General features: G+C 40.2%; 2 protein-coding genes across 3 annotated transcripts in view; both read right to left on the reverse strand.

The window, feature by feature from the left end:
- Positions 1-1,530: 1,530 nt before the first annotated feature.
- CNTF (ciliary neurotrophic factor) lies at positions 1,531-9,097 on the reverse strand. The gene is made up of 2 exons (XM_025929104.2): positions 7,383-9,097; positions 1,531-6,167 (listed from the first exon to the last, which is right to left on the reverse strand). The coding sequence occupies exons 1-2, from the start codon at positions 7,494-7,496 to the stop codon at positions 5,679-5,681; spliced, it is 603 nt and encodes a 200-aa protein (XP_025784889.1). The 5' UTR covers positions 7,497-9,097; the 3' UTR covers positions 1,531-5,678.
- A 148-nt stretch (positions 9,098-9,245) lies between these two features.
- ZFP91 (ZFP91 zinc finger protein, atypical E3 ubiquitin ligase) overlaps positions 9,246-23,718 on the reverse strand; it is a 46,825-nt gene continuing 32,352 nt past the window's right edge. The window contains exons 3-11 of one of the 2 annotated variants that reach the window (XM_086677335.1): positions 21,044-21,256; positions 20,778-20,814; positions 20,050-20,151; positions 19,387-19,521; positions 18,568-18,618; positions 18,066-18,144; positions 16,593-16,707; positions 13,459-13,558; positions 9,246-13,108 (exon numbers count right to left, since the gene is read on the reverse strand). In XM_086677335.1, the coding sequence (XP_086533461.1) occupies positions 12,598-13,108; positions 13,459-13,558; positions 16,593-16,707; positions 18,066-18,144; positions 18,568-18,618; positions 19,387-19,521; positions 20,050-20,151; positions 20,778-20,814; positions 21,044-21,256 (1,343 nt within the window). In that variant the 3' untranslated portion in view covers positions 9,246-12,597. Of the gene's footprint in view, positions 13,109-13,458; positions 13,559-16,592; positions 16,708-18,065; positions 18,145-18,567; positions 18,619-19,386; positions 19,522-20,049; positions 20,155-20,777; positions 20,815-21,043; positions 21,257-23,718 lie in introns of both variants that reach the window. The other variant, XM_025928499.2, reaches the window with a different exon arrangement.

Here is a 23,718-nt window from a genome sequence, read left to right on the forward strand (position 1 = left end):
GACGCTCATCCTGCAAGGAATAACATATTTAACCACTACCTCAGACTGGGTCCCACTTTCCTTGTCAGGGGAGGGATGGCATATAGGGTCACAAGAGAAGTCTGGGCTAGGAGTTACTGTTCCCAGAGTTTCCGAAGGCTTGTGAGAGGAAGGGTTGCCAGAGTGCTGGATGCAAGAGAAGGACGCAGAGGCACCAGATGCCTCCCAAGATGAGGTTGGTCTGGTGCAGAAGCATGACGGGGCGGTGGGAAATTCCCCCCTCGGCCGTAGCTCTAATTCTTCTGCTTTCCTCCTGCGACACCGGGGCACGTTACTGAACCTCTGGCCCCGTGGTGCTGTCCGGTGGAGAAGTTTTGAGTTCCTTTCCGTGTCAAGAGGAGGTGCTGGCATGTAGCAGGTGACTGTCTAAATGGATGCTTTAACGCATCCTGGGCAGTGTCTGCCAGGCTGCTCCGGAGCTTGCCTGACCCCGTCTCCTCTGAAAGCCACCTTCTGGGTGTGGAGAACAGCCAGTCTGGGCTCTCAGGGAGGTAGGTGCGGGATTCCTGGCTGCCGGGTCAGCCTCTACTGGCCAAAGGCTCACAGGCACAACAGGGGGACATGTAGGCTGTGACCAGATGGGATCCTGGGGAACAACTGGTGTCTCTCTGAGATGCTTAACAGACCTCTCTCCTCAGCTGAAGGTCTCACACGAACCCAAGCTATGTGACACATGAAATATACTTGATGTGTGTATGTCATTCACAAGTACTTGCAGACACTCATTTGTCTAAACCATTTACCAAGCTGTGAAGTTAGTGGCCACTTCCATTTCTTAAATGAGAAAACTCAGAAAAAGTGACTTGTCTCAAAGTTTGGAAACTTACCAGGGTTTGGCACAGGTTTGTGCTGGCTTTATCTGAAATCCAGAGATGGAGGAGGATTTCAACATAAAATGGCCTCGATTTTTAGGTGGCCATGGCAGTGATAGAGTGAGTCTTGGAGCCAGAACTAAAACTCCACACCGGTCAGGTACTAGGGGAGGGACCTGGGCAAGTTAGTGCTCATTCTCATTTCCTTCATTTGTGAGATCTCAGAGGATTAACTGCCTGGCACGAGTAAATGAGGCAGTATTCACACTGCCTTGAACATGTAGATAAAAATGCAGCATCTCTTAGTTAAGTCTCATATTCTGCCCTATGCGATTTTTCCCAGCTTAAGTGTCTACCTTCAAACTGGACTAGAAACGGGCCAATCAGGGTTCTTCTCTGTCCTTCAAAGGTTTTGACTGGGGTTCAGAGTTGAAATTAAACCATTCGAAAGGAAATCTTCCCCGTCTGCAGGCTAGCTGATAGGTGTGGGGCAATCTGCCTTTTCTAGGCTGACTGGCCTCGGGAGTTTTTCCCGGTGGCCTGGCATCACGGAGATTTACCCGGCACGCTCGACGGAGCCTGGCCCTTGCTGGGAGGATTAAATTTCATCCAATGTTGAAACCACTTGAAATTCCTCTTGCTCATCCAAAGATACAGAAATAAAAGAAGCGACTCGTGGTCCTGCTGAGGCGAGATCTTTATTGTTAGCCGCTCTTGCATCTTTTACTTTCTATCTGCCAAAAATAGATGGATCCAAGTAACAGGAGAATCACATGCACATGGATGTTACTGCACACCCCGCACATTTCATCAAAAGATCAAATTGTATTTTTTACTGTGTTTATCTGTAGACTTCAGGGCTCTACAGAAGCTTCTGAGTGGAAAGACGACAGTTTTACCCCTTTCACTTTTTCAGTGTCCCCGACATCCGGAGGTTTGTTCTTGGGTGGGCTGAGGCAGGAGGCCACACCATTCTTCTTAAATGCCCTGGCCTAAACACTGCCTAGTAACTAACACTCGTGCACATACCATAAATCGACCGAAGTTGATACCCAAATTGGACTTATTTTTCCTCTTCACCAATCACTTTATCGCCCTGGTGGAAGCCCCTTTGCTTCCTGCATTTCTGTGTTACTCCTTAGTATTAAGAGAGTAGGTGTTCAGCCACTTTATGAAGAGCTGAGGATTCATAGTCATTCTAAACCACTTTGGAACTATGTAGGTCTCCCTGAAACATTTACTTGTCCTCTGCCTGTTTGACCAGTGGTCACAAGAATGAGTCATCCACTGGGCTTTAATCCACATGAGCCTGAAAAAACAGCAATACCAAGGCGATGACTTTATTAAAACCTTCACTTCCCTCAAACCTGATCATTTCAAAGCTAATTTTATTTGATGGTTGGCCTGTGAGTTTGTGCCAATTTGCAAGTGTTTTCCAAATCACCTTCTTAAACCAATGCAAAGTTTACCAGTTCTCATACATGTAATTCCTTACCGATTCAGAAAAACAGAATCTCTCTCCTAACAAAGGACTTTTCTAGAGGCTGTGGGATAGAAGGACTCCTCTTTACAAAATATGAGTTAGGGGTTAGGAACTAAACTCATGCTTAAAAAAAAAAAAAATTATATATATATATATATATATATATACACACACACACACACACAAATGCCTTTACATATATATATAATTACATTATACATTTTATATAAATCTTATAGTTGCATATTATATAACTATAGATAGTTTATATGTCTATAAAAATATGATTCCCTAGAGATCCTATCCATATATAGATCTAAGAAACAAGGGAACTAAAACCTAAAGGCCAAAAATCTCTTTTGGGTTCTGGACTCTTAAAAAAAACCATACTTCCACAGTGTTGCCATCATTCCTATCTGTATTTTGAGACACACCCCTGGAACACGGCCTGTTGTCAGTCCCTTCTTCAATGTTGCGTCCATTTCAGAGAAGCAAGATGCACAGTTGACACGTTCAGATCCACACTTTTGCGACTTTGTTATTAGAGCTGAGTGCTCATTTCTCCCTTATTCTGTCTACATTTTTCTAGGGATTTTCCCCATACTTCTTTCTTTTTAAAAAACAAAAATTTTTTTTTAACATTTATTTATTATTGAGAGAGAGAGAGAGAGAGAGAAGAGACAGAGCATGAGCAGGGAAGGGGCAGAGAGAGGGGAGACAGAGAATCCGAAGCCAGCTCCAGGCTCCGAGCTGTCAGCACAGAGCCCGACGCAAGGCTCGAACTCACAAACTGTGAGATCATGACCTGAGCCGAAGTCGATCGCTCAACCAACTGAGCCACCCAGGCGCCCCTCCCCATAATTCTTTTGAGGCAAGTTTTTTTTGAAGAAACTGATACAGAACTCTTATCACAATGTTGGGCGTACACTCAGGGGGACTTGGCTGCTTACTAATCAAGACTCACACGGCTTCCTATTTTTCTCCTATTCAGTAGTTAGTACTTGTACCTTTCCTGGACCCTCTGCCACTTCAAATGTGCCTCTTACAGATAAATATTTCTACACATGTAACTCAACAAAGCTTAAGTCATGCTTCCTTGATTTCCAAAACTTCTGCCAACGTCTGCTCTACCTCATCTGCTGAATATAAAAACAAAACACTTGGGAGCCACTTCTTTCAGATTCAGGTTTGTGTTCAGTTACTCCCCAGTAAGAAACTGTATTCCCATCTTTATCCATTAAACAGAAAGCGCCTAAAATACTTCATAGGTAAATCTACGAGCTTCACATTAATAAACAGGTACTTTATCCATTAGAAATACTGCTCTTAAGCAGAAGAAAAAGTTCAAATCAGAGAAAGCTTAAATGAAGTAAGCCTCTATGCTTTTACTGAGACAGTATCTACCTATACACCAAAATTACAAATGAAATAAAACCAAACATTAACCTCGAGTGGCAGCTGAACCCAAATGTTTATTACTGCCTCACTTTCTTCTAACCAGCCAACTCTTCCTCTTCTCATGATTTCTCTTTATTTGGTACCCAGCCACCCTCTGAGATACAACCAAACTCCTCCCTCCTCCAGAAAATGATTTCTGGCCCTCGTTGAGCTCCTCCCTAGAACTCCCTAACCCTAACCTCATGCCTCACAATTCCAACCAGAACCGATGTCTTCTACACATACAAGGCCATTTCCACAGATGTATATTGCAGAGCAGGGCCTTCCTTGCCCTGTATCGCCACAGTGCCTCTCCCAGAGTCCTCATAACACTGACCTCGTGGAGTTGTGGACACAAACCCTTGTGGGAAAAAGTTGAAAGCTAAGTCACCCCATCCCAATCTCATGCAACTTATGCGGTTAGCCCTCTCTGACTCATGGTTCACTTAAGAGCACAGTAAGTAAACTAAATTGATTTGGGTCCCCTATCCACGATGGTGACTTTAACTGGTAGCATAAAATAACGTCACACCTGAGAACTTCTGGGTTTACACTGCAGCACTGGTTCGTACGCCTGACCGCAAATGACCTTTTCCATTAACGCCCACAATTACTAGTTGGGGTCTTTCATACAGTGTTTCTCTCAAGAACATTGAACACAATGCCCTGCCCCTTTCTTGTGAAGCATGGAGGCTTGGCTGTATATTGCTTCAGTATCGCTGGCATTCCCACTTGGAACAGAGTGGGCCTCACCCTCTCCTCATGACTAAGTCCAGAGAATGTGTGGTAAAAGGAGTTTTGTGACATTTTAACCTGAGTAGTATTCCAACCATTGTGCATGAATGCTTGGCTTACAGTGCCTATGTCACCACATTGCTGATTACAATAAATGTGAGGTAACCTAGTACGAGTTGTGCCCAATCCAAAACTCAAAAACATTTGTGGGCACTCTAAAGCAGCCTGGAGCTTCCTAATTTCACAAGTCTGGTGGGCCTAATCTTTTCCCCAAACCGAATCTTAACATCTCCAGTGCTCTCTTCTTAGCTAGGCATGGGCAACAAATACTGCCCTTCATGCAAATTTTGTTCTAGTAACATATCAGGACACATAATGGGGATTGTTTTTCCAGTGCTAGGGATAGACTACATGGGTCAATTTTCCAACCCTCTGTGACACAGAGGTGCAGTGAAAGAAGTTCATAATTAGGCCTCTACAGTGAAGGGCACATAGGCTTTAGAGTGAGAAAGATCTGAGTTCAAACTGAAGCGTGCCATTTGCTAGGTGGGTAACCTTGAACAAGTTGTAATTTCTGTGACCCTGTTTTCTCATCTGCCAAGAGGGGAGAACACTACCTCCCTCAACAGAGTTGTGGAAATTACACACAGAGCCCCTGGCGTACTGCTACAATACAGTACATACTCCATAAACGTTAGTTACTATTTTTATTATCTGTGAGTTTGAATTGGCTAGTAGAGTCCATGATTTTTCATTCACTGTTTCAGTCTTCTCAGAAAAGTCATCTAGGACTAAAGTTAAACATACATTTATCCTGTGAGACTGTTAAATACTTGTAAGGTTAACTTAGCGGGTAGAAAAGGTTAGAGCACTAAAGTGGAAGGATGTTGCCCTTGTCCCCACTCCCTTATGGTCCAAAACACACACACACACACACACACACACACACACACACACACACACACACACTCTCTCTCTCTCTCTCTCTCTCTCTCTCTCTCTCCACAATAAACCTTATGCCCATTTGTCCATGTCTCCAACCATACTTGATGAAAATGCCTGTGGTCTTAAAAGGTTAGAAAACTTTCAAAACTTAAGAATGGGAAAGTGAGGCCTCAGGGAACTGTGTATATTCCACTAGAAAAGGAAGGGGGAGAGAAGAGGGAAAACTGCTATATTTTCTTGTCATTAGTAATATAATGGCTCCCGTGTGCTGGAATCCCAGTCTGATGAGAAGAAATGACTCGAAGGTCACGAATGGATCTAACCGTCCACTGTGAAAGCTCTCGCAACACCTTCAGGCCCCACAGCTTCTTCTCAAAGAGACCACCATCTCCAACAACGGTAGGCATCCCATCAGCCTCATTGGGGGGGATCTTGTGTTCCAGGAGCATCATTAATTCCTCCAGTTGGTAAGCAAAGGCAGCAACTTGGAGTAGAAGGGTATGTATTGCTTGATGGAAGTCCCCTTCAGCTGGAGTAAAATGTACCTGTTGGTCTTCTAAAAGCCTGGCCAACATAACATGGAAGGCACGATAAGCTTGGAGGTTGTCTTGGAGTCGTTCTGCCTCAGTCAGCTCACTCCATCGATCAGTGCTTGCCACTGGCACACCATCCACAGAGTCCAGGTTTATGTTCTCGTTCAGGCCCTGATGTTTCATCTGGCCAAGGATACATAAAAACATCAGATCTTCTGTAATTATCCCAACATTTTTATTTCATCCCTAAATCTCATGTAAAATCTTTTTCATCTTCCTGGTCAAAAAGGATCCAGATTGTAAAGAAAATAACAAATCTACAAAAGGAACTCTTTATTTGAGATCCAATGATGGGACTTTAGGAAGACCTTATTGTCTCTGAAATTATACATACTGTTTTGACTACCTGTTCAGTTTTTGTGGGAGAATCTGCAGTTTTCATTGGGTTCTAAAGGTTGAAAACCACTGGTCTAGAATGCTTCCTTCCCACTTCAAACTGCCTCCTGGAAACTGAAGTATTTTAAATCATATTGGAGATTTAAGTAATTTAAACATACTTAAAAACACTGGGTACATCTATGAAGCCCTAGAATTAACCCACTGCAGAATTCTTTTAACCCCGTCTCTTCCATTGTCCACTCTCAATGGTGAGGACAATCCTTTAAGAGAATTCAGTGGGAATTCGTTTAAAAAAAAAAAAAATCAGACTCTTTGGTATCTCAAAGAGTCTGATTTCTAACTGGTGAGGCTGTACGAATCTATATTCAGAACTCTCACAGGGCCTTCAGTGTTCCTATAGGCCTTAGATGGACACCGATGGGGGATCTCCTTCTATCAGAAAACCAGTCTGGAACTCCCAGTGAATTTTCTAGGGGATCCTTTTGACAGTGTAGGTGACTATTCTATTTAGACACAGGGAGACTTGGTATAAATTATGAAAAAGTGGGTGGCTAGGAGAAATTCTTTGGATCTGTGCTGCTCTTCTCTCAATCCTATACACCTCACTCTTTACACAGTGCAAAAATTCAGAACGATGTATACGAAGAACCCATACTTAGAGGGCCCACAGCTAATCTATTCTGGTAGAATTCAGACTGTAGGCGATCAAATTAGGAACAGCCTCCAAGACATACAGCCAATCCTACCCAGAACCCCATGTATATTTTCTTATTCAAAGAGCATGTCTCCTAAATAGCCTAGAGAAGAAAATAAGGTCACAGGAGTTTCCTTAAGGGAAGGAACCATGAAGAACCATGTCAAATGACGGGCCCAATCTATGAATGACTATATGAGGAGGGCCTTCACGATTGGCAATGGGGGCTGGGACAGACATGGTGGTAACGGGATCCATCAGAGGAGATGAAGTGAAAACAGACAACAGCAAAATAGGCAACTTACATAAGATTCCATAAGAGCAGTCAGATCTGAACGAATCTTCCTTGCTAGCCAGATAGAGCGGCTACAGAGGTCCCGGCGGTGAGGGGTCAGCGATGAGTGCTCTGCGAAAGCCATCCCCTAACTCAAATGTCCCAGGAAACAAGTGAGCTGGGTTTGCTTCTGTCTACACTGGTCCAAATAAGAAATGTGACTCTCAGACTAAATCCACTGGGCATTCTGTACTAATGGGATTGTGCACCCCACCCCCACCCCCTGCCTGACTCAGAGGTGGCAGCAAATTCCTGGCTGTGGATTTTTGTGCCTGTGGAATCAAAGGCCCCTTTTTAATCAGCTTTTTTTCCTGCAGTGTCTGCCTCCATCTCTCTCCTCCACTCAGTGCCTAGCCTACTTGTTTTTATGTCATTGTTTTGCTTTTGCACTTAGCAACAAGGTCACTATCACACTAATCCTCATGACACCCCTGCCTAATGTGATCTGTATTATATACATATAATCATTTAATTTTATTATTACCCTCCTTTGTATTCCCCATGTCCTCCTCTTTCTTTCCTTTTTTTGGCCTGGTAAAGTGTTCAAGAATATTAAGTTATTACTATAAATACAACCGCCACTGATTAAGCAGCTACTCTGGACCAGACACTGTGCTAAAGGCTTTAAAGCCTTTATTCGACCTATGGAATAATTCTAGGAGATAAATATTAATTTCCCCATTTTACATACGAAATTGAGGCTTAAAGAAAGTAAATAATGTACACAAAACCCAGAAAGCAGGCACAAAATTTCAATATAGGTCTCTGATTTTACAGCTGTTTCTCTCATTGACTTTCCAATTTCATTCTTTAGGTTTTTCACATTTGTTAAGAAACAAAGTTTATGTGAAACAGGTCCCTTAAAAATACAGCATCTTTTCATTTGTATCACTTCATTATGTATCTAAAGTTAGTTTAATTTACACTAAAAAATCAGCAAAGTAAGCATCTCTAACCTCGATCATGGTGCCTTCCTCATAGCTACAGGATGAGGAAGGTACTGTTTAGGCCTGTTTTCTTCCAAAGGACAGGAAACACCCAACCCTGACCGGGTAACATTTCTAAGGCAGTCTCAAGTGACAACAGGCTTTTCTTTTTCTTCCTTAGCCCAGTCACACCACACTGCTTCTCAACAAGATAAGAGAATGAGCTGGGCTTTGAAATGAGGGCAAAAGAGTTTAACAGCATGTGCAGAGTTGTTCTTCTATTGCATTTAACTCCGTAGGTTAGAGGATGATACTTACTGACCCAAGAACTGCAAGTGTCATCCCTGAATCAATCAATTAGCTCCCACTGTTTCATAGCATAGACGTTGCCTCTACACTGAAACCCACACCTCAGGTGCAAACTTCCATAAGTAAACAATAAGCGAGAGTAAGAAGGGAGAAAAGTGAGAAGTGGGTGCTGTCACAGTAGGCCTTTTAAGAATGTAGGAGGATTCTAGTTCTTTAAGTTAGTACTTGCGTGGACACGGAGTTTTCTGAAAAAGCACCGATACTGAATGCCACCAAGGTTTTGTCACTTATCAGACTAACATAAACTTCACAGCATCCTTAACGTTCTCTCTACTAGACTAATAAGGCCACCTTTTCTACAAGTCTGCCAAAACATGGGAGGGATTTCCAAGTTTGCCAGATGATCACAGAATCCTATGGCAACTCAGCATTAGAAATCAAGAACTAAAATGAGTCAGATGCTAACTGTCTGATTCTCAATGAGAGCAAACAGCATCTGCCACATAAAACCTGCTCTGAGGGCACTTGTTTCTCACTGAACGGCATCAATGGTCTTCATCCTTTGGAGAACTGTAATCATTACAATCAAGGAAGACAAGTTGCTTCCAAGAAGACAACTTTTATTGTTCTTCTTTACATATTTATTTTGGATATGCCTTAACTAGATTAAGAGAAAACAAGGATTTGAAAAGCAGAGTATCCCTTTTATTATAATTTCTTTTTACATAACCTTTTCAACCTAGATTCAGGTAACTACCTGTCTCTCCCATCAAAGGAGAAGGGTCCTGCACATTACAACAGGCAAAAAAGGCTTTCAGGAAATAAAATATTTTAAATTGATCCATTACAATTTTTCAAATTTCTTGAGTACATTGGAAAGTGGGAAAAAGAAGGAGGGAAAAATGGTACTTCAAACAACCAGACCGTGATAACCTTAGCTGGCTTTAGTACACTTTTTAGATTTTTTTCCAACAGGTACAAAGGAGGTTCAAGTGCTCTATGTAGATGCTTTTCCATACCTGATTTCTTTTTTTTTTTTTAACTCCCAGTAATCCTGGCCAGTGTGTATCCAAACTCTCTGAAGCACAGTAAGTCTCAATTATGCAGAATAACCACAGGCAACCAGAGATTAGGGGGAAGCGCATCTCCCAGAAAGAATACTTGTATCTGAGTTACATTTTCAGAATTTAGAATCGCCAATTCAAGATGGAGAATATGCAATGGGAAGAGTTATTAAAAAGGTAACACAATTTGACTATGAGTAGGCAACGTGGAATTTTAAGGTTAGGAGAGCTCCTTGGAAGGACATAGAAGTAAACAGTGTGATAAGCAGACAGGGAAAGGGAAGAGGGCCTAGTAGAAGCCAGCTTACTTGCACCACTTTTTATTGTGCTAGCATCCCTTTCTCAAAAGGAAAAAAGATAAAGTCTCTGGAGAATATTTTAAAATTGATTGCATACTGATAATAATAACTTATTGAAGCAAACTGTTGGCAAATGGTACCTATAAAGAGGTCAAGAAACAAAAGGAGAAACAGAAAGTTCCTAATTATTAGAACTAACTTGTTGCTTTTGATGGGGAGGAGTTTTATATAGAGAAAAACATATTTTCCCTTTCTCTCATCAAGTTTTTTATGCAGTTTGCTTTTGTGTAGGTGGTTAAAATATCTGATGACTAACCACTGCAAGCACAACTTACAGGGACAAAGAAGATAAATGTGACGACGACAGAAGTTAAGTGTGGAGTCCAGATGCGAGCCAGTGAAACAATATAAAAAGGACTTATAAGGGAAGTGGAATGACTTTGTTGTAAACGCACCCAATCAATCTGATAATATTTTCAAATGTACTCAACATACCAGAGTCCATTCCAAATCCTTACTGTGGGCAGGAAAGCATATTCTACATCCCTTCTATCCTTATTCCATTTTCTACCCCCACACTGGAGGGACGGCAAATCTGCAACACTCTGAAAAGAAACAATGGTGCATTTAAGTCTGTTCACTGTAGGTGTCTGACTCCCTATCCCTGGCATCCCAACCACTGACACTAGTGGGTGTAAAGTAAGCCTCTTTCAGAGATGACATTTTGTTACCCCTCTTTTTGGAAAAAAATAAATCAAAGAGAAAATTAATAAACTTTGTCGTTTTAGTGTTTGTGAAAAACAAGCCGTTCCTTATTTTGCTCCCAGCAAAACTTCATTCTTTCCAATAGCCATCACACATTTCTGACAATGAATAGGACAAGCCTTTAACTCCGGCTTGTGAGGTACACAGAAGGATAGAAACTGCCCTTCTAATTCTCTAAAAATCCCCTAATAGGTTTTTAGTCTTCTGGGAGTTATAAACTTGTAAAAAAAAAAACACCACCTGCCTCTCCCATGGACAGGAATAAGCAGTCTACCCCATTCTATCTCAATGGAAGTGGTAATTCCCAGAATTTTAGGTGAAAGCCAAGGTGATTATTATACAGATTATTAACTTCGTCTATGGAAGTCTTTCCTTTTCTGAAGTGTTCTTAGAAGGAAAACAAAACAGAGCAATTTTCCTTGACTTAAAACTGTACGAGTCATAGACCTCTTCACTGATGGCAGTGTCCTTCACTAATTGGGAGCTGGAATGAACCAATGATAAAGCAAAAACCAAAACAAAGCAAGGGGCCACAGTTGGGCCAACAGGAAGGTGTGCAGGAAGAAATGAAGGGGACAAAAAAAGAAAATAAATGCATAAGAGAAAATGTTGTATCTGTAATTCAGACCCTGAACAATCCTTCTCATCCTCTCAAAATTCCTAAATTTCAATGCTCTAAAAACTCAAAGAGCACTAAATACTGAAAACCTAACAACCTTCCCTAAATAGGCTTCTGAAAAAGCATTAGGCTACTGTATGCTACTGTAGTGATTTTGTTAGTGCTGAGGACCAGCTTTCTTTAAAGGCCACTGGAGAGCTATGATTTAGAGGCTGGCTGTGCTTCTTCAACCCTATATCTTGCCTTCAAAAGTACTTCTTATGGAAAGGACCCCATGTCAGAACAATCTAATCTCTCCCAGCCCCACAAAATATAGCAACAAAGATCCAAAAAAAAAAAAAAAAAAAAAAAAGAAAAGAAAATCAGACTTTCCATTAATAAATAAGGAATCTCAGGTTCCACAACACAAAAACACACATGTTCAAAGTGCAAATTTCTGCCATTAGTCTGGGACTTTTCTCACTGATACAGAGCCCTGTCTTATGGTCAGAGAAACCATGTAGAGGGCAGCCCCCCTCCCTGATGGGAGCCTGCTTCCAAGCTAATGAGCACCACTGAGAACCAGATGGAGGTGTTGGGAGGGGACTGAAGTGCTGGGGTCACAGAGGAGGGAGGTGGTCCCCATGAATCCTTCCTTTCCTAAACCCAGCAGGGAATGGAGGAGAAGGGGGTGAGTGAGAGAGGTGGGCTGTTTTAACAGCTCACCCTGCCAGGGGGCCTAAAGTGCCAAGTCAAGCTGCCAGCCTCCAGAGATTAGAACTGTATGATGCTTTGGGGGTAAGTGTGCCGCGGTGGGTAGAAGCCAGAACCATAGGGCAGCAGTGAAGGAGAAGGGGCTTAGAGGACAGTAATATACTATCAAGAGTTAAAAGCTGATCCAGAGCACATCAGAGTTACAGGTTTAAGAAGGGATCTGCCGGTGAGCACGAAGTCTGCCTGGCTGGAACGGAGTAGGAGGATAACCCTCACTTTAAGAGCTTCTTCTTTTTTGCCTACCTTTTTGGTAAAGGCAACATCAATTTTATAAAGGGGACAATAGAGGGAGAAGAAGGTGGGTGTAGATGTGTGTGCTGTGATCCACAATGGAAAGAGCAGGCCCTTCAGTTATTTTACTAGATTTTAAATGCTTTAAATTTTTTTTTGTCCTTTTTATCTTTTAAATACAAAGTCTGAGCTGTCCCAGTGCCCAAAGTCTTCCCTTCCACTAAGGTCCAGTAGAGTCTGAATCTTCAATCAGAACCTCTGTGGTAGCACCGAGTATATCCGAGTTCATGACCAGCCCTTCAGTGCCCCCACTGCTGCCACTTCCCACAAAGATCTTCCCATCAGCCATCAGGCTCACCCGCTCTGTCCCACTACAGTATGACTTTGACATCCCTTCGGCTTCTAGCAGGAGGCACTCTCCAGAGGTGGAGTTTCCCAATGGCTCAGGAAGAAGAGGAAGACCCTGCCCATCTGCAGGTTGTGTCAGGGACTCTGGGTTAGTGCCCAAGATATCTGTGCTGGTGATGAGGGCGCCTGCATTGGCAGCCAGAGCTTCGGCAATCAGCACCTCGGGGTGGCTTTTTGCTTTGTGTGCCACTACGCTGTCCTTCTTCTCAAATTTTTTGCCACAGATATTGCAAGAGAACTGGTAGAAGGAATCTGCATCATGCTTCTTCATGTGCCAATTAAGGGATGCCTTTTGCCGACAAGTAAATCCACAGATCTCGCATCTAAGAGAGCGGAAGAGGAAATGGCTGATCAAACAGAGAAATGAAAAGGGCTCTTACTCAGGGTCAGGGCAAGAACTTAGAGGTCACATATACAAGCAATAGACACTAACATATACTTGTGAAAAATTAGGAAAAGTTAACTAGATGGAAAACTAATCTGTTTTTTTCTTTTGTTTAAAAACCAGAGGAAACAAGGAAAAGTTCACTAAGTAACTTGCATCCGCAATCAATCCTCTGATTTGGTAAAAGTAAACAGCAGTGGCAACTGAAATGTCTGTACAGGGGCTAACCCACGAGCAGGGCATGTATGCGCTTCTCCCCCAGATGTTCACCAGTAAATAAACACTCACTGTAACGGCTTCTCGCCAGTGTGAATCATCCGGTGCACTGCCAGATTGTGAGAGCTCTTGAAGGCCCTGGCACAATATTCACAGATATAATCCCTTTGATCTAAGAAGAAAAATAATGTGGTCAGTGTTCCATTTCGAATCCCTCTTAAGTATTTTTTCCCAGTTTACAGTAAGTAAGCAGATGATCAGTTAGTAAGAGCAATATTGTTTTCAATGTATAAAATACACTTTGGATAAACAAAATTTTAAAAAGATATATACCATTTTCTTTTTTCATGTTTGTTTTTGAGAGGAAGAGAGAGAGACAGAGAGACAGACAGACAGACAAGACTGTGAGCATGGGAGGGGCAGAGAGAGAGGGAGACACAGAATCCAAAGCAGGCTGCAGGCTGGACACGGGGCTCGAACTCACGGACCATGAGATCATGACCTGAGCAAGTCAGAGGCTTAACCGACTCAGCCACCCAGGCACCCAGGACTTGTTTTAGAAAACTAAACAAAGCAAAACAAAAACAACCTAATGGAAATAGGAGAATTGGAACCCTAATCTCAATCTTACCAATAATCCAGATCTTGGATAAATTGCTTAGTAAGTAAACAACTACATTTTCCCTGGATTTTATTCTTTAGAACAGTTTTTCCAGACTGTGGAAGCTGAATGCTTACATATGAAGAATTTGGCACTCAAACACCAAAATCAACAATAACAACAGAATTTGGCATCTCCTAGAAGAAAAGTGATCCACAATTAAAGTGGTAATCATGTCTTCTGTTTCAGGTTTAAAAAATGTTACCCAAGATAAACAATTTAAATTTCTCTCAAAAAGGTTCAAGTTGCTGTCATCATACATGTGCAAACAGTACCTGTATTCTTTACCTTATTCTCCTACCCCACATCTTCTGCACCATTCAACCCCCGCCTCTGTCATTTCACAATCCCCCCAAATTTCACAGGATTTTTGATGAACTTGGTAACATGGTGTAAAATCTATGGGTCAAAGGAGCACTGCACTTAATTATTTCTTTATCACTTGGTTTTGGAGAGAAGTGGACAAGGAGATGCTCTGTATCTCTTGAATAAATGACCACTATGTTTTCTGGGCCTTTCTCTTAAAATTGCTACACATAGTCACAGTGAAAACACGAGGATAAGTTAAAAGGCAAACAATATCCAATTTAATTCTATGCCCCATCCCAAACAGTTCTAAAGCCAAGTGTGGGAGAAGAGCCAGGTTTTTCTCAAGCTTGAATATATTTGGGAATCATCTAGGGATATTAGTAAATGCAGATGCTAGTTGAGCGGGTCTGAGATTCTGTAAGTAACTCGCTCAAGTGACATCGATTCCTGTTGGGCTATTTTCTACATGATGAATAGGCAAGGTCTAAAAATGCACTTTTAACCCAGAGACAACTCTTCAGTTTGTCTCCCAGGTCTTGCCTACCTTTCTAGTTTCATTGTAACATGCAAACCTGGGTGGGGCATCCACTTGCTCAAATAAATTACATTTTTAAACAATGTTTATTTTAAGAGAGAGAGAGAGAGAGAGAGAGAGAGAGAGAGAGAGAGAGATTGAGAAAATGTACGAGTCGGGGAGGGGCCGAGAGAGATGGTAAGAGAGTTCCAAGCAGGCTCCACACCATCAGCACAAGCCCCACATACAGCTCAATCCCACAAACCATAAGATCATGACCTGAGCCAAAATCAAGAGTCAAACACTTAACCGACTGAGACATCCAGGTGCCCCAAATAAATTACATTTTCAAAGGGAGTCTGTACATACAAATTTGGAAAAAGAAAAACTGCAATGACATCATAAAATTGTATTAACCAAATACAAATAATTGAAATGGAGTGAATTTCTAAAGGAGTCAGTTTGTCATAGTAGTTACTTGATACTTATAGCTAATACCCTAAACTGGTTGTCAGAAACTACTTTTGTAGAGAATAAAACTGTATTAACAGGGAGAAGGAGCAGAGATATGGCAGCATCTAGCAAGGAATAGAGTGGAGACAACATTCTCCCTGAAGCAGCATGGTATCATGGGAAGACTGCAGACTTTGCAGTGAGTCAGACCTGAGCTCAAACCCTGGGGCTCTGAGAAGTCTGTGTGCCAGGCCCTGTGCAGTAAACAGCACTATGGATGTGATCTTATTTCATCCTTATAATAATTCCATGATATCTGTGACATTATTATCACTATTTTTCAGATGAGGAAAGGCGAAAGTTAAGCAACTTGTCTAAGTCACACATACAGTAAAAGACTGAAAGGGTACATATATCAGTATAACCCTGGGTAGGAGACAACTAGAATTCCTAGTTGTACTAGTTGTACCCTCCACAACTACTGAAAAGATAGTAGGTAATAATCCAGTGCCTGGCACCTGCTCAATTAACTCTAATACCCAGCCTAATTTGTTCCTATTAACTGAATGGCTTTGAGATTGTCAGTGGCTAAAAATGAGTGAAATCTGAATCCATTCTGTATTATGTATTACGAAGGCATTTGGTTTCTCTTTTTAAAAGAAAAGCTCCTACAGGAGATTTCATGGGAACTTAATAGCTAGCCTTCACAATTTCAACAGCACCAGAATTGCCAGGAGCTAGTGAGTAGTTAGCATAAACCAGAGGCAAGCCTCTTTACCATCCAGGCTTTCTCTTCATACTCCTCATTTCTAGTCCATAAGAGCTACTACAAAGTATCTACCAGAAAGGGAGTTAGAAAATCTTGGTTCTGTTAAAAACTAGTGATGTCACCAAGGCCAAGTTAATGTGCAAAGCCTCTGGTTTCTCAGCTGTAAAACAAGCATAATATAAGCAAACTTGGTGATGTTGAATGATGATGATAACATGTAAAGTTTCTAGTCCACAGGTGATATAGAATATGTGCTCAATAAAAAAACTGTCCTGGTCATAAAAGTTCTTAAAAAAGTCAAAGGATAAAAGCGAAAAAGCCCTAGTTTGTTCATCTTTTATAAAATTTATGTTTTATTACAGTTTATTTTCATACCTTTCTCTCACACTTGACTGTAGACTTTTTAAGATTTACATTAGAAAAAAGTATCATTACCAATCTACATACTTAAAAGTAGAATGCACTTAACACTTGATAAAACATTTTATTTAAAAAAGTACCTGTATGATGTTTGGCATGTCGTAGAAGTTGCTTCTGGAGCCTGAAGAGTCGCCCACAGGAGGGATGAGGACATACATATTTCTTCTTCAGCAAATGCTGATACTTAATGTGGTGCTAAAACAGTAAGAGAATAGAAAGAGGGATAAAAATTAAGGCTTCTTGAAAGCTTGTTCCTTTGCTAAGTCAAAAGTGCTAAAGAAAAACCAAATACTCTGCATATGGATGGGGGGAGGGAGCAGTATAATAAAATAGTTAAGAACATAGGCTATGGAAACAGATCTGGATTCCAATCTGGGTCCATCATTCATGAGCAGTGTGACCTTAGGAAGTGTACTTAAATACTGTAAGCTACAGTTCTCACTGGCAAAATGGAGACAGTTACTGCCCTAACAATACCAATTGCATTATCATGAGAATATAGAGATCATGTATTATATAACGCTGAATGCAGTAAATGGCCTATAGCAAAAGAATAGTACCAAACATTACTATAACAGAACCAGAATCAGAAAGTGAGGGCTTAGTCTCTCTTGCATTATATTTGCTGCTAAACTAAAAATCAAACAGGCCATTTGTCCTTTTTTTACAATGTTTATTTATTTGAGAGACAGAGTGAGAGTGAGTGTGAGCACAAGTGAACAAGCAGGAGGGGGCAGAGAGAGCAGGAGAGAGAAATCTCAAGCAGGTCCCGTGCTGGCACTGTCAGCGCAGAGCCCGACATGGGACTGGATCCCACAAACCGTGATGACCTGAGCCGAAATCAAGAGATGAACACTCAACCGACTGAACTACCCAGGTGCCCCCAAAGAGGCATTTCTTAAGGTTTAGTAATAAACATTTCACTTTCATGTCCTCTGCTAGACCTAAATATAAGCTGAATCTTTAATTCATTTTTAAAACTCTACTAAAAAAAAAACAAAACCCTAAAAATTTATTTTAATTAATAGATTTTATTTTAAGAAATCACTGATTTGAGTTGCTAATTTTATTTTTAAAAATACACATTAAAATAAAGTCTGTTCATCTGTGTCTCTGGTATGTTGGTAAAATCATCTATCAGAAGTATTTACACCACAATAGGAAACACGGGACTATTTCAAGGAAATCCTTTTTTTGTGCTATGTTTTTAGACATTTTTCTTTTTTTTTTAATGTTTATTTATTTTTGAGAGAACAAGAGCATGCATGAGTGGGGGAGGGGCAGAGAGAGGGGGGACGGAGGACCCGAAGTGCACTCTGTGCTGACAGCAGAGGGCTCGATGGGGCCTGAGCCCACGAACCGGGAGATCACGACCTGAGCTAAAGCCAGACGTTTAACCAACTGAGTCACCCAGGCGCCCCTAGACACTTTTCTTGACATTGTACGTCAATGATAAAGCCTGCACAAGTTCACAAATTATAATATCTCATGAAATATGAGAACTAGTAATGGAACCTAACCTGAAAGGCTGCCTTATGTAACAACTTACTGACCTGCAAATAGCGAGGGTGAGCAAGAACGGTTCCACATCCTTCCATCTCACAACGGACATACTGGATTGGAGGCTTTTTTCTATGATCAGTATGTAGGAGATATGTTAGCAAACAGAAAAGAGGCACTCTGCACAGTGACTTAATTCAGTGCACTATAGGGGACAGCAATTTTACAGCACAAAGAATTAAAATCTCTTTACTAGTATACAGCTTGCACAGAATTTATGTTAGAAACAACCAGAAACGGCCAAATGTTTTGTAAAGAGTTTAAAAAAAATTGGACAAAATAAATTAGAACTCCCCAAAAGGTAAAGAAGCATTAAGATTTTTTAAGACCCTGCAATGGAAATAAAAACACAGTAACTTTGCATCAAGGACATTAATAAAGTTGCATTTGAGAAATTTTTAAATAGCCATTCCTGCAAGGTAATTGTGAGTAATTATGTGAGTAAAGTGCTTACCATCAGGAATAAGGAACACAGTAAGGGTATAAATTACTTACCTCCGTTTGGGTAATCGTGGACTTTTGTCATCTTTTCGCCTTCTTCCTCTCCTGTAATTAAACAACAGAGTAACTACCCACATATTCCAGATTGAAGCTTGGAGTGAAGGATGGCTGAAGACATGTACTCAAGACCACAGAGAAGGTGGCAGAAACAAAGGATACCCCATAACAGACAGAACCAAAGACATATCTGACAAGCCAAACAAATAGGTTATTCTAAAATAATTTCACTTAAATAAATCTGCACAAGTTAAATACATACTTTTCATTAACTATACATTACCATGGAAGATTTGGATAAACCTCAAGGTTACTACTTGAAGAGTTGTTTCAGTAAAAAGTCTATCACCTAAATTTAATCAATTTAAAAAGTAGAATCGAAAGAGTCCATTATCTAAAACCCTGAGAATATAAACTCTACTCTCCTTATACAGAACCAAAAGCCTAAACACTTAAAAAAACAAAATCTTATTTCTGCAACAGGCAATGATGGCTGGACAGGAAGTCAAGATTCTTAAATCACTTGCCTTACTTAATTTGCCCTTCTTTTGAGGCTCCACATTTGCCATACTTGTTTTGCTCTTACCCTGCCTCCCAATAGCTCCCGTCTTACCCACTCATTTAGATCTCTTTAAGTACTGATTTGAATTAAATTTAAACTTTTCAAGCTTTTGAGTCTCTCGAATGAAACTGTCAGCTGCTTGAGGCAGCAATATGTACCTGTCAATAACCCTCCTCACACTCCCACCCTTTTTTTCCCACTAGTGGCTTCAAAATCTGTTAGGTTTCCATTTTTAGTAGTAATTGCCTACTCACTTCCTAGGAGGTTCCTCATCCTCTCTAATTTCATTCTCTTCTTCTTTCACCTCTACCTCCACTTCCACTTTAATTTCTTTCTTCTCTTTTTCTTCTTTTACCTTCCCCGATTTTCTCCGTGGTTTTGGGGTTTCCCTGAAAACACAAATGCATTTCAACACTGGTATCCAGCAAATGATCTTTTCAAGGGGACCTGTGACAACGGGGTAAAATCTGTGATTATCATTGGTTTACTATAAAATTATGATCCTCAGCTCATGAAATATGATTTACAGTCAATTGTTCCTCACATGCATGGTAATGATACATACTTAAAGTCGCTTAGGCTAACAATACCCTAGAATCAAAATTCACTATAGTTATACACAGAAAGACAAAAGTAAAAAATTTTAAGTATTCAGACAATTATTGTATCTTGTTAAGATAAACATGCAGACATCCAATAATTTGGATATGATCAATATAAAGTTCTATATAAACAGAAGAGAGGGCTGTGTGAAGGAGTTAGAAGATCATGTTCAATTTGCAAAACAAGTACATAATTGCTCATTTAAAATGAAGTCCATACCCATTAGTTTAGTAACAAGGCAAAATAAAAGCACACAATAGTGCTTTCCTAACTTATTTTTCATCGACATGTCTGGAGTAAAATCTGAGACGTGCCTTTCTAAGTGGGGTTTGTAGGTCTCGTCTCTTGGGTCGTCTTTGAATGGTATTTCCTCTTCACTGATTAGCATCTCTTCTTCTTCCTCCTCTTCCTCATCACTACTAAAAAGAAGCAAAAAGAGATTAGAAATTCTAGTTGTAAGGATTATATCTGACTGGATTTTATTTGCTAATTTATTTAGAGGTACCAGAAAGTCACAGTAAGTTATTTAGAATTTTCATCCTTACACTCTAACTGGATGCAATCTAGCTACTTTATCCTCACAATAATAATTAGAACTAAAAATACATTACTTCATTAAATCAAGGTAAAGTGATGACTGCTCAACAGCACTAAGAGTTAAAGAACAACTGACTTTATCATACTGTGTGTAGTCATCTGACGATCTGCTCTATCAAAGGAGATCAACCAAAAAAAAAAATAATTCACATGACTTTATCATGGAATATAAATTTCAAAAACCCTAGTTAGTCAAAACATCTACATTTCCCATTAGTGGCTAGCACAAAATAAGCCAGAATACAGAAGGTACTCAAGACATGCTTTCCAAACTGGATAAGTAAAGATTACATGGTTAAAGCTTTAATTAAGAACAAAGTGGCATCTAAATACCAAAACTGAAGTTAATTTTTTGTAACAGTTCCACATTCTTTCAAGTAGAAAACAACTTCTGTATGTGCTATATGTCCCCAAGGGTTTAAATATGACATATGAAATTTCTTACCTAATGCCACCTGGAGACTGGTGTTCTTCTGCACCATCTGGAGAAAGCAAGCAAAACAGAACTTTATGGATATTGATATTTTGTCTCTGCAGCCAAGAGACTCAAACCAAATTACTGCCTGGAAGAACTATACAAAAGAAGAGTATCTGCAAATTGTCTAAAAGGAGCCCTATGTCATCAGACCTACCCTTGACAGTTGTTCAACATTACATTTAAAATCAATAGGCAACTGGTTATTAGATCAGCACACTCTACTTGTACTGTACCATAGTCAAGTTGATCTGTATTTGGTTCTGACTTGCAGATGAGCTGCAATGAACCAGTCTTCGACCTAGAGCTTCGGGTGTTCTCTGTGTCATGATGCCGAGAAACTGATGTCCTGCTACTACTGCGCCAGCCCCGGCTAGGCCTAGTTGCAGCAACGGAAACTTCTTGAGGGAGAGCAGAATCTCCTTCTTCCTCTTTCTCTTCCTTAGGATCTAGATGAGAATATATACCATTACTTATGGTTAACTAATAACCATCTCAGTATATCTACTATTGTAAATACAGTTAATAAAAAAGAAAGTAAATTTTTTTTTCAGGAGAAAAGCCCCTCAGATTTTTGCTGAAATAAGAGAAACATGAGAGGAAAATTAGATGAAACTTCTCCTTATTGTCATCACTCTAAAAAGAAAAAAAAATTCATGTCATAAAGTAGTAGTCTTATATCATATCTAGAAAAAAATGGAACACTAAGACAAGTATGCAAAATATACCAAAGTAATTCAACTAGAATTCTAGCCTTTACATCCAAGATAAAAGAAACTAAATTAAGTGAGTGGTCCCAGAAAGATGGCTGGAACTTCTTACAGAAGCACAAGAAAGAATCACAGGTCTAGATGTGTTAACAACCAAACAACGCTGGAAGAAATTGCTGAAGAGAAATTCCATAAGAAAAATGCCGTCCCTTGACTCTTTTCAATAACTTAGAACCAAACCATGAATTTCAATTAATCTATAGCATCAATGGGGCACCTGGGTGGCTCAGTCGGTTAAGTGTCTGACTCTTGATTTCAGCTCAGGTCATGATCTCATAGTTCATGAGTTCGAGCCCTCCATTGGGATCTGCATTGACAGTGCAGAGCCTGCTTGGGATTCTCTGTCTCCCTCTCTCTCTGCCCCTGTCCTCCATGTGCACTCGCTCTCTCTCACAAAAATAAACAAATACTAAAAAAAAAAAATCTACAGGGCCTATCATGACAAAGTCCAGCTCCAGTGTTGCTCTGCTTCAGTTTTCCTGAGATGCTGTGTACAGATATACACACAATGTTACTGTTACCCTAGATTTTCTTCATGCTTTAAAGGTGAATGAGGTGATGTAAGACCATTCCCTCCTGAGCAATAAAAAAAAACAAATAAAAAGCTTAGTATTAGAAACTGGCTTTCGGGGCGCCTGGGTGGCGCAGTCGGTTAAGCGGCCGACTTCAGCCAGGTCACGATCTCGCGGTCCGTGAGTTCGAGCCCCGCGTCGGGCTCTGGGCTGATGGCTCGGAGCCTGGAGCCTGTTTCCGATTCTGTGTCTCCCTCTCTCTCTGCCCCTCCCCCGTTCATGCTCTGTCTCTCTCTGTCCCAAAAATAAATAAAAAACGTTGAAAAAAAAAATTAAAAAAAAAAAAAAAAAAAAAAAGAAACTGGCTTTCATCCCTAGAGTAGCTTATTACTATGTTAGCATATTAAAAGTGAGCACATTTTGACTATGCTTTATAATAGAAAAGGCCTTTCTAAGAACAACACAAAATTTTAGTAACAGTTGTACCTAGGACTATGTAAACATAAAAATTTTCTGCATGGCAAATTCCACTAAAAGCAAAGTCTAACAGCCCAACAGAAAAAAGCCAACAAAAACATGTGGCTTTCACACAAACAGGTCAATCCTCTCAGGAGAAACTCAAATGAAAACAATTAGTGTGGTACCATTGTTCCCGTCATACTGGCAACGATCCAAATGTTTGACAACAGAGTATTGGCAAGGCTGCAGGAGACAGTAACACAGATGACAGCATGTGCACTGGCAAATCTCTATGAAGGACACTTTGGCAGGATCTACTGAAATTATAAATGCACATCCTTTCACATTAACTTCAACTAGGAATTTATCCTACAGAATTGCAATCACATTTATGAAATGACTTGTGTATAGTCATCAAAGCACTGTTTTTAGTAGTAAAAGAGTAGCAAACAGCAGGAGGGGCTTGGTTATATGAATTATGATACATCTAGTCATTAGGCAACTGCATGGAAATACTTCCATGACACTTCATTATGCAAAAAAACCCCATATCCATGTAATATCCAAGTATTATACAGGTATACATTTGTTTTTATATAGAAATAAATATACATGCAAGATATGTATCTTATATATGATAATAACACTTCTGGAAGGACATACAAGAAATTGATAAATACTGGTCACTTCCAGAGAAGGTACAAAATTATGTCCAGTAATTCTAAGTATCTACCTGGGAAAATAAACTGGCAGCGGACATTCACTGTAGCATATTTGTAACAGCTAAAGAATGGAAACGACCCATCCCTTCAAGATGATGACCCATACTGAGTAAGAGAATATTCAAATAAACTATGGTTTATTACTAAGATGGGATATTATATAGAGGTATCTGTAAAGAATGACATGGAATTATTGGTAAAAATACTGTTAAATAGAAATTAAGCAAAATGTAAGACACAAAACTATATCTAACATGTTTTTTAAGATATGAAAAATATAGTTTCCTCTACTGTGGAACAAGGTGGTGACTGGAGGCTATTTCAGCTTTAACATACTCTGAAAATTTTATGAGAATATATTAAGGAAATGGAGTAAAATTAGTTTGAATTGTAGAGAATAGCAGTGGGAACTCCTAAAAACCTGACATAATTTTTATATCAGAAATGC

This window comes from Puma concolor, chromosome D1 (assembly GCF_028749965.1).
Source record: "Puma concolor isolate L17-30 chromosome D1, mPumCon1.1.hap2, whole genome shotgun sequence".
Lineage (NCBI taxonomy): Eukaryota > Metazoa > Chordata > Mammalia > Carnivora > Felidae > Puma > Puma concolor.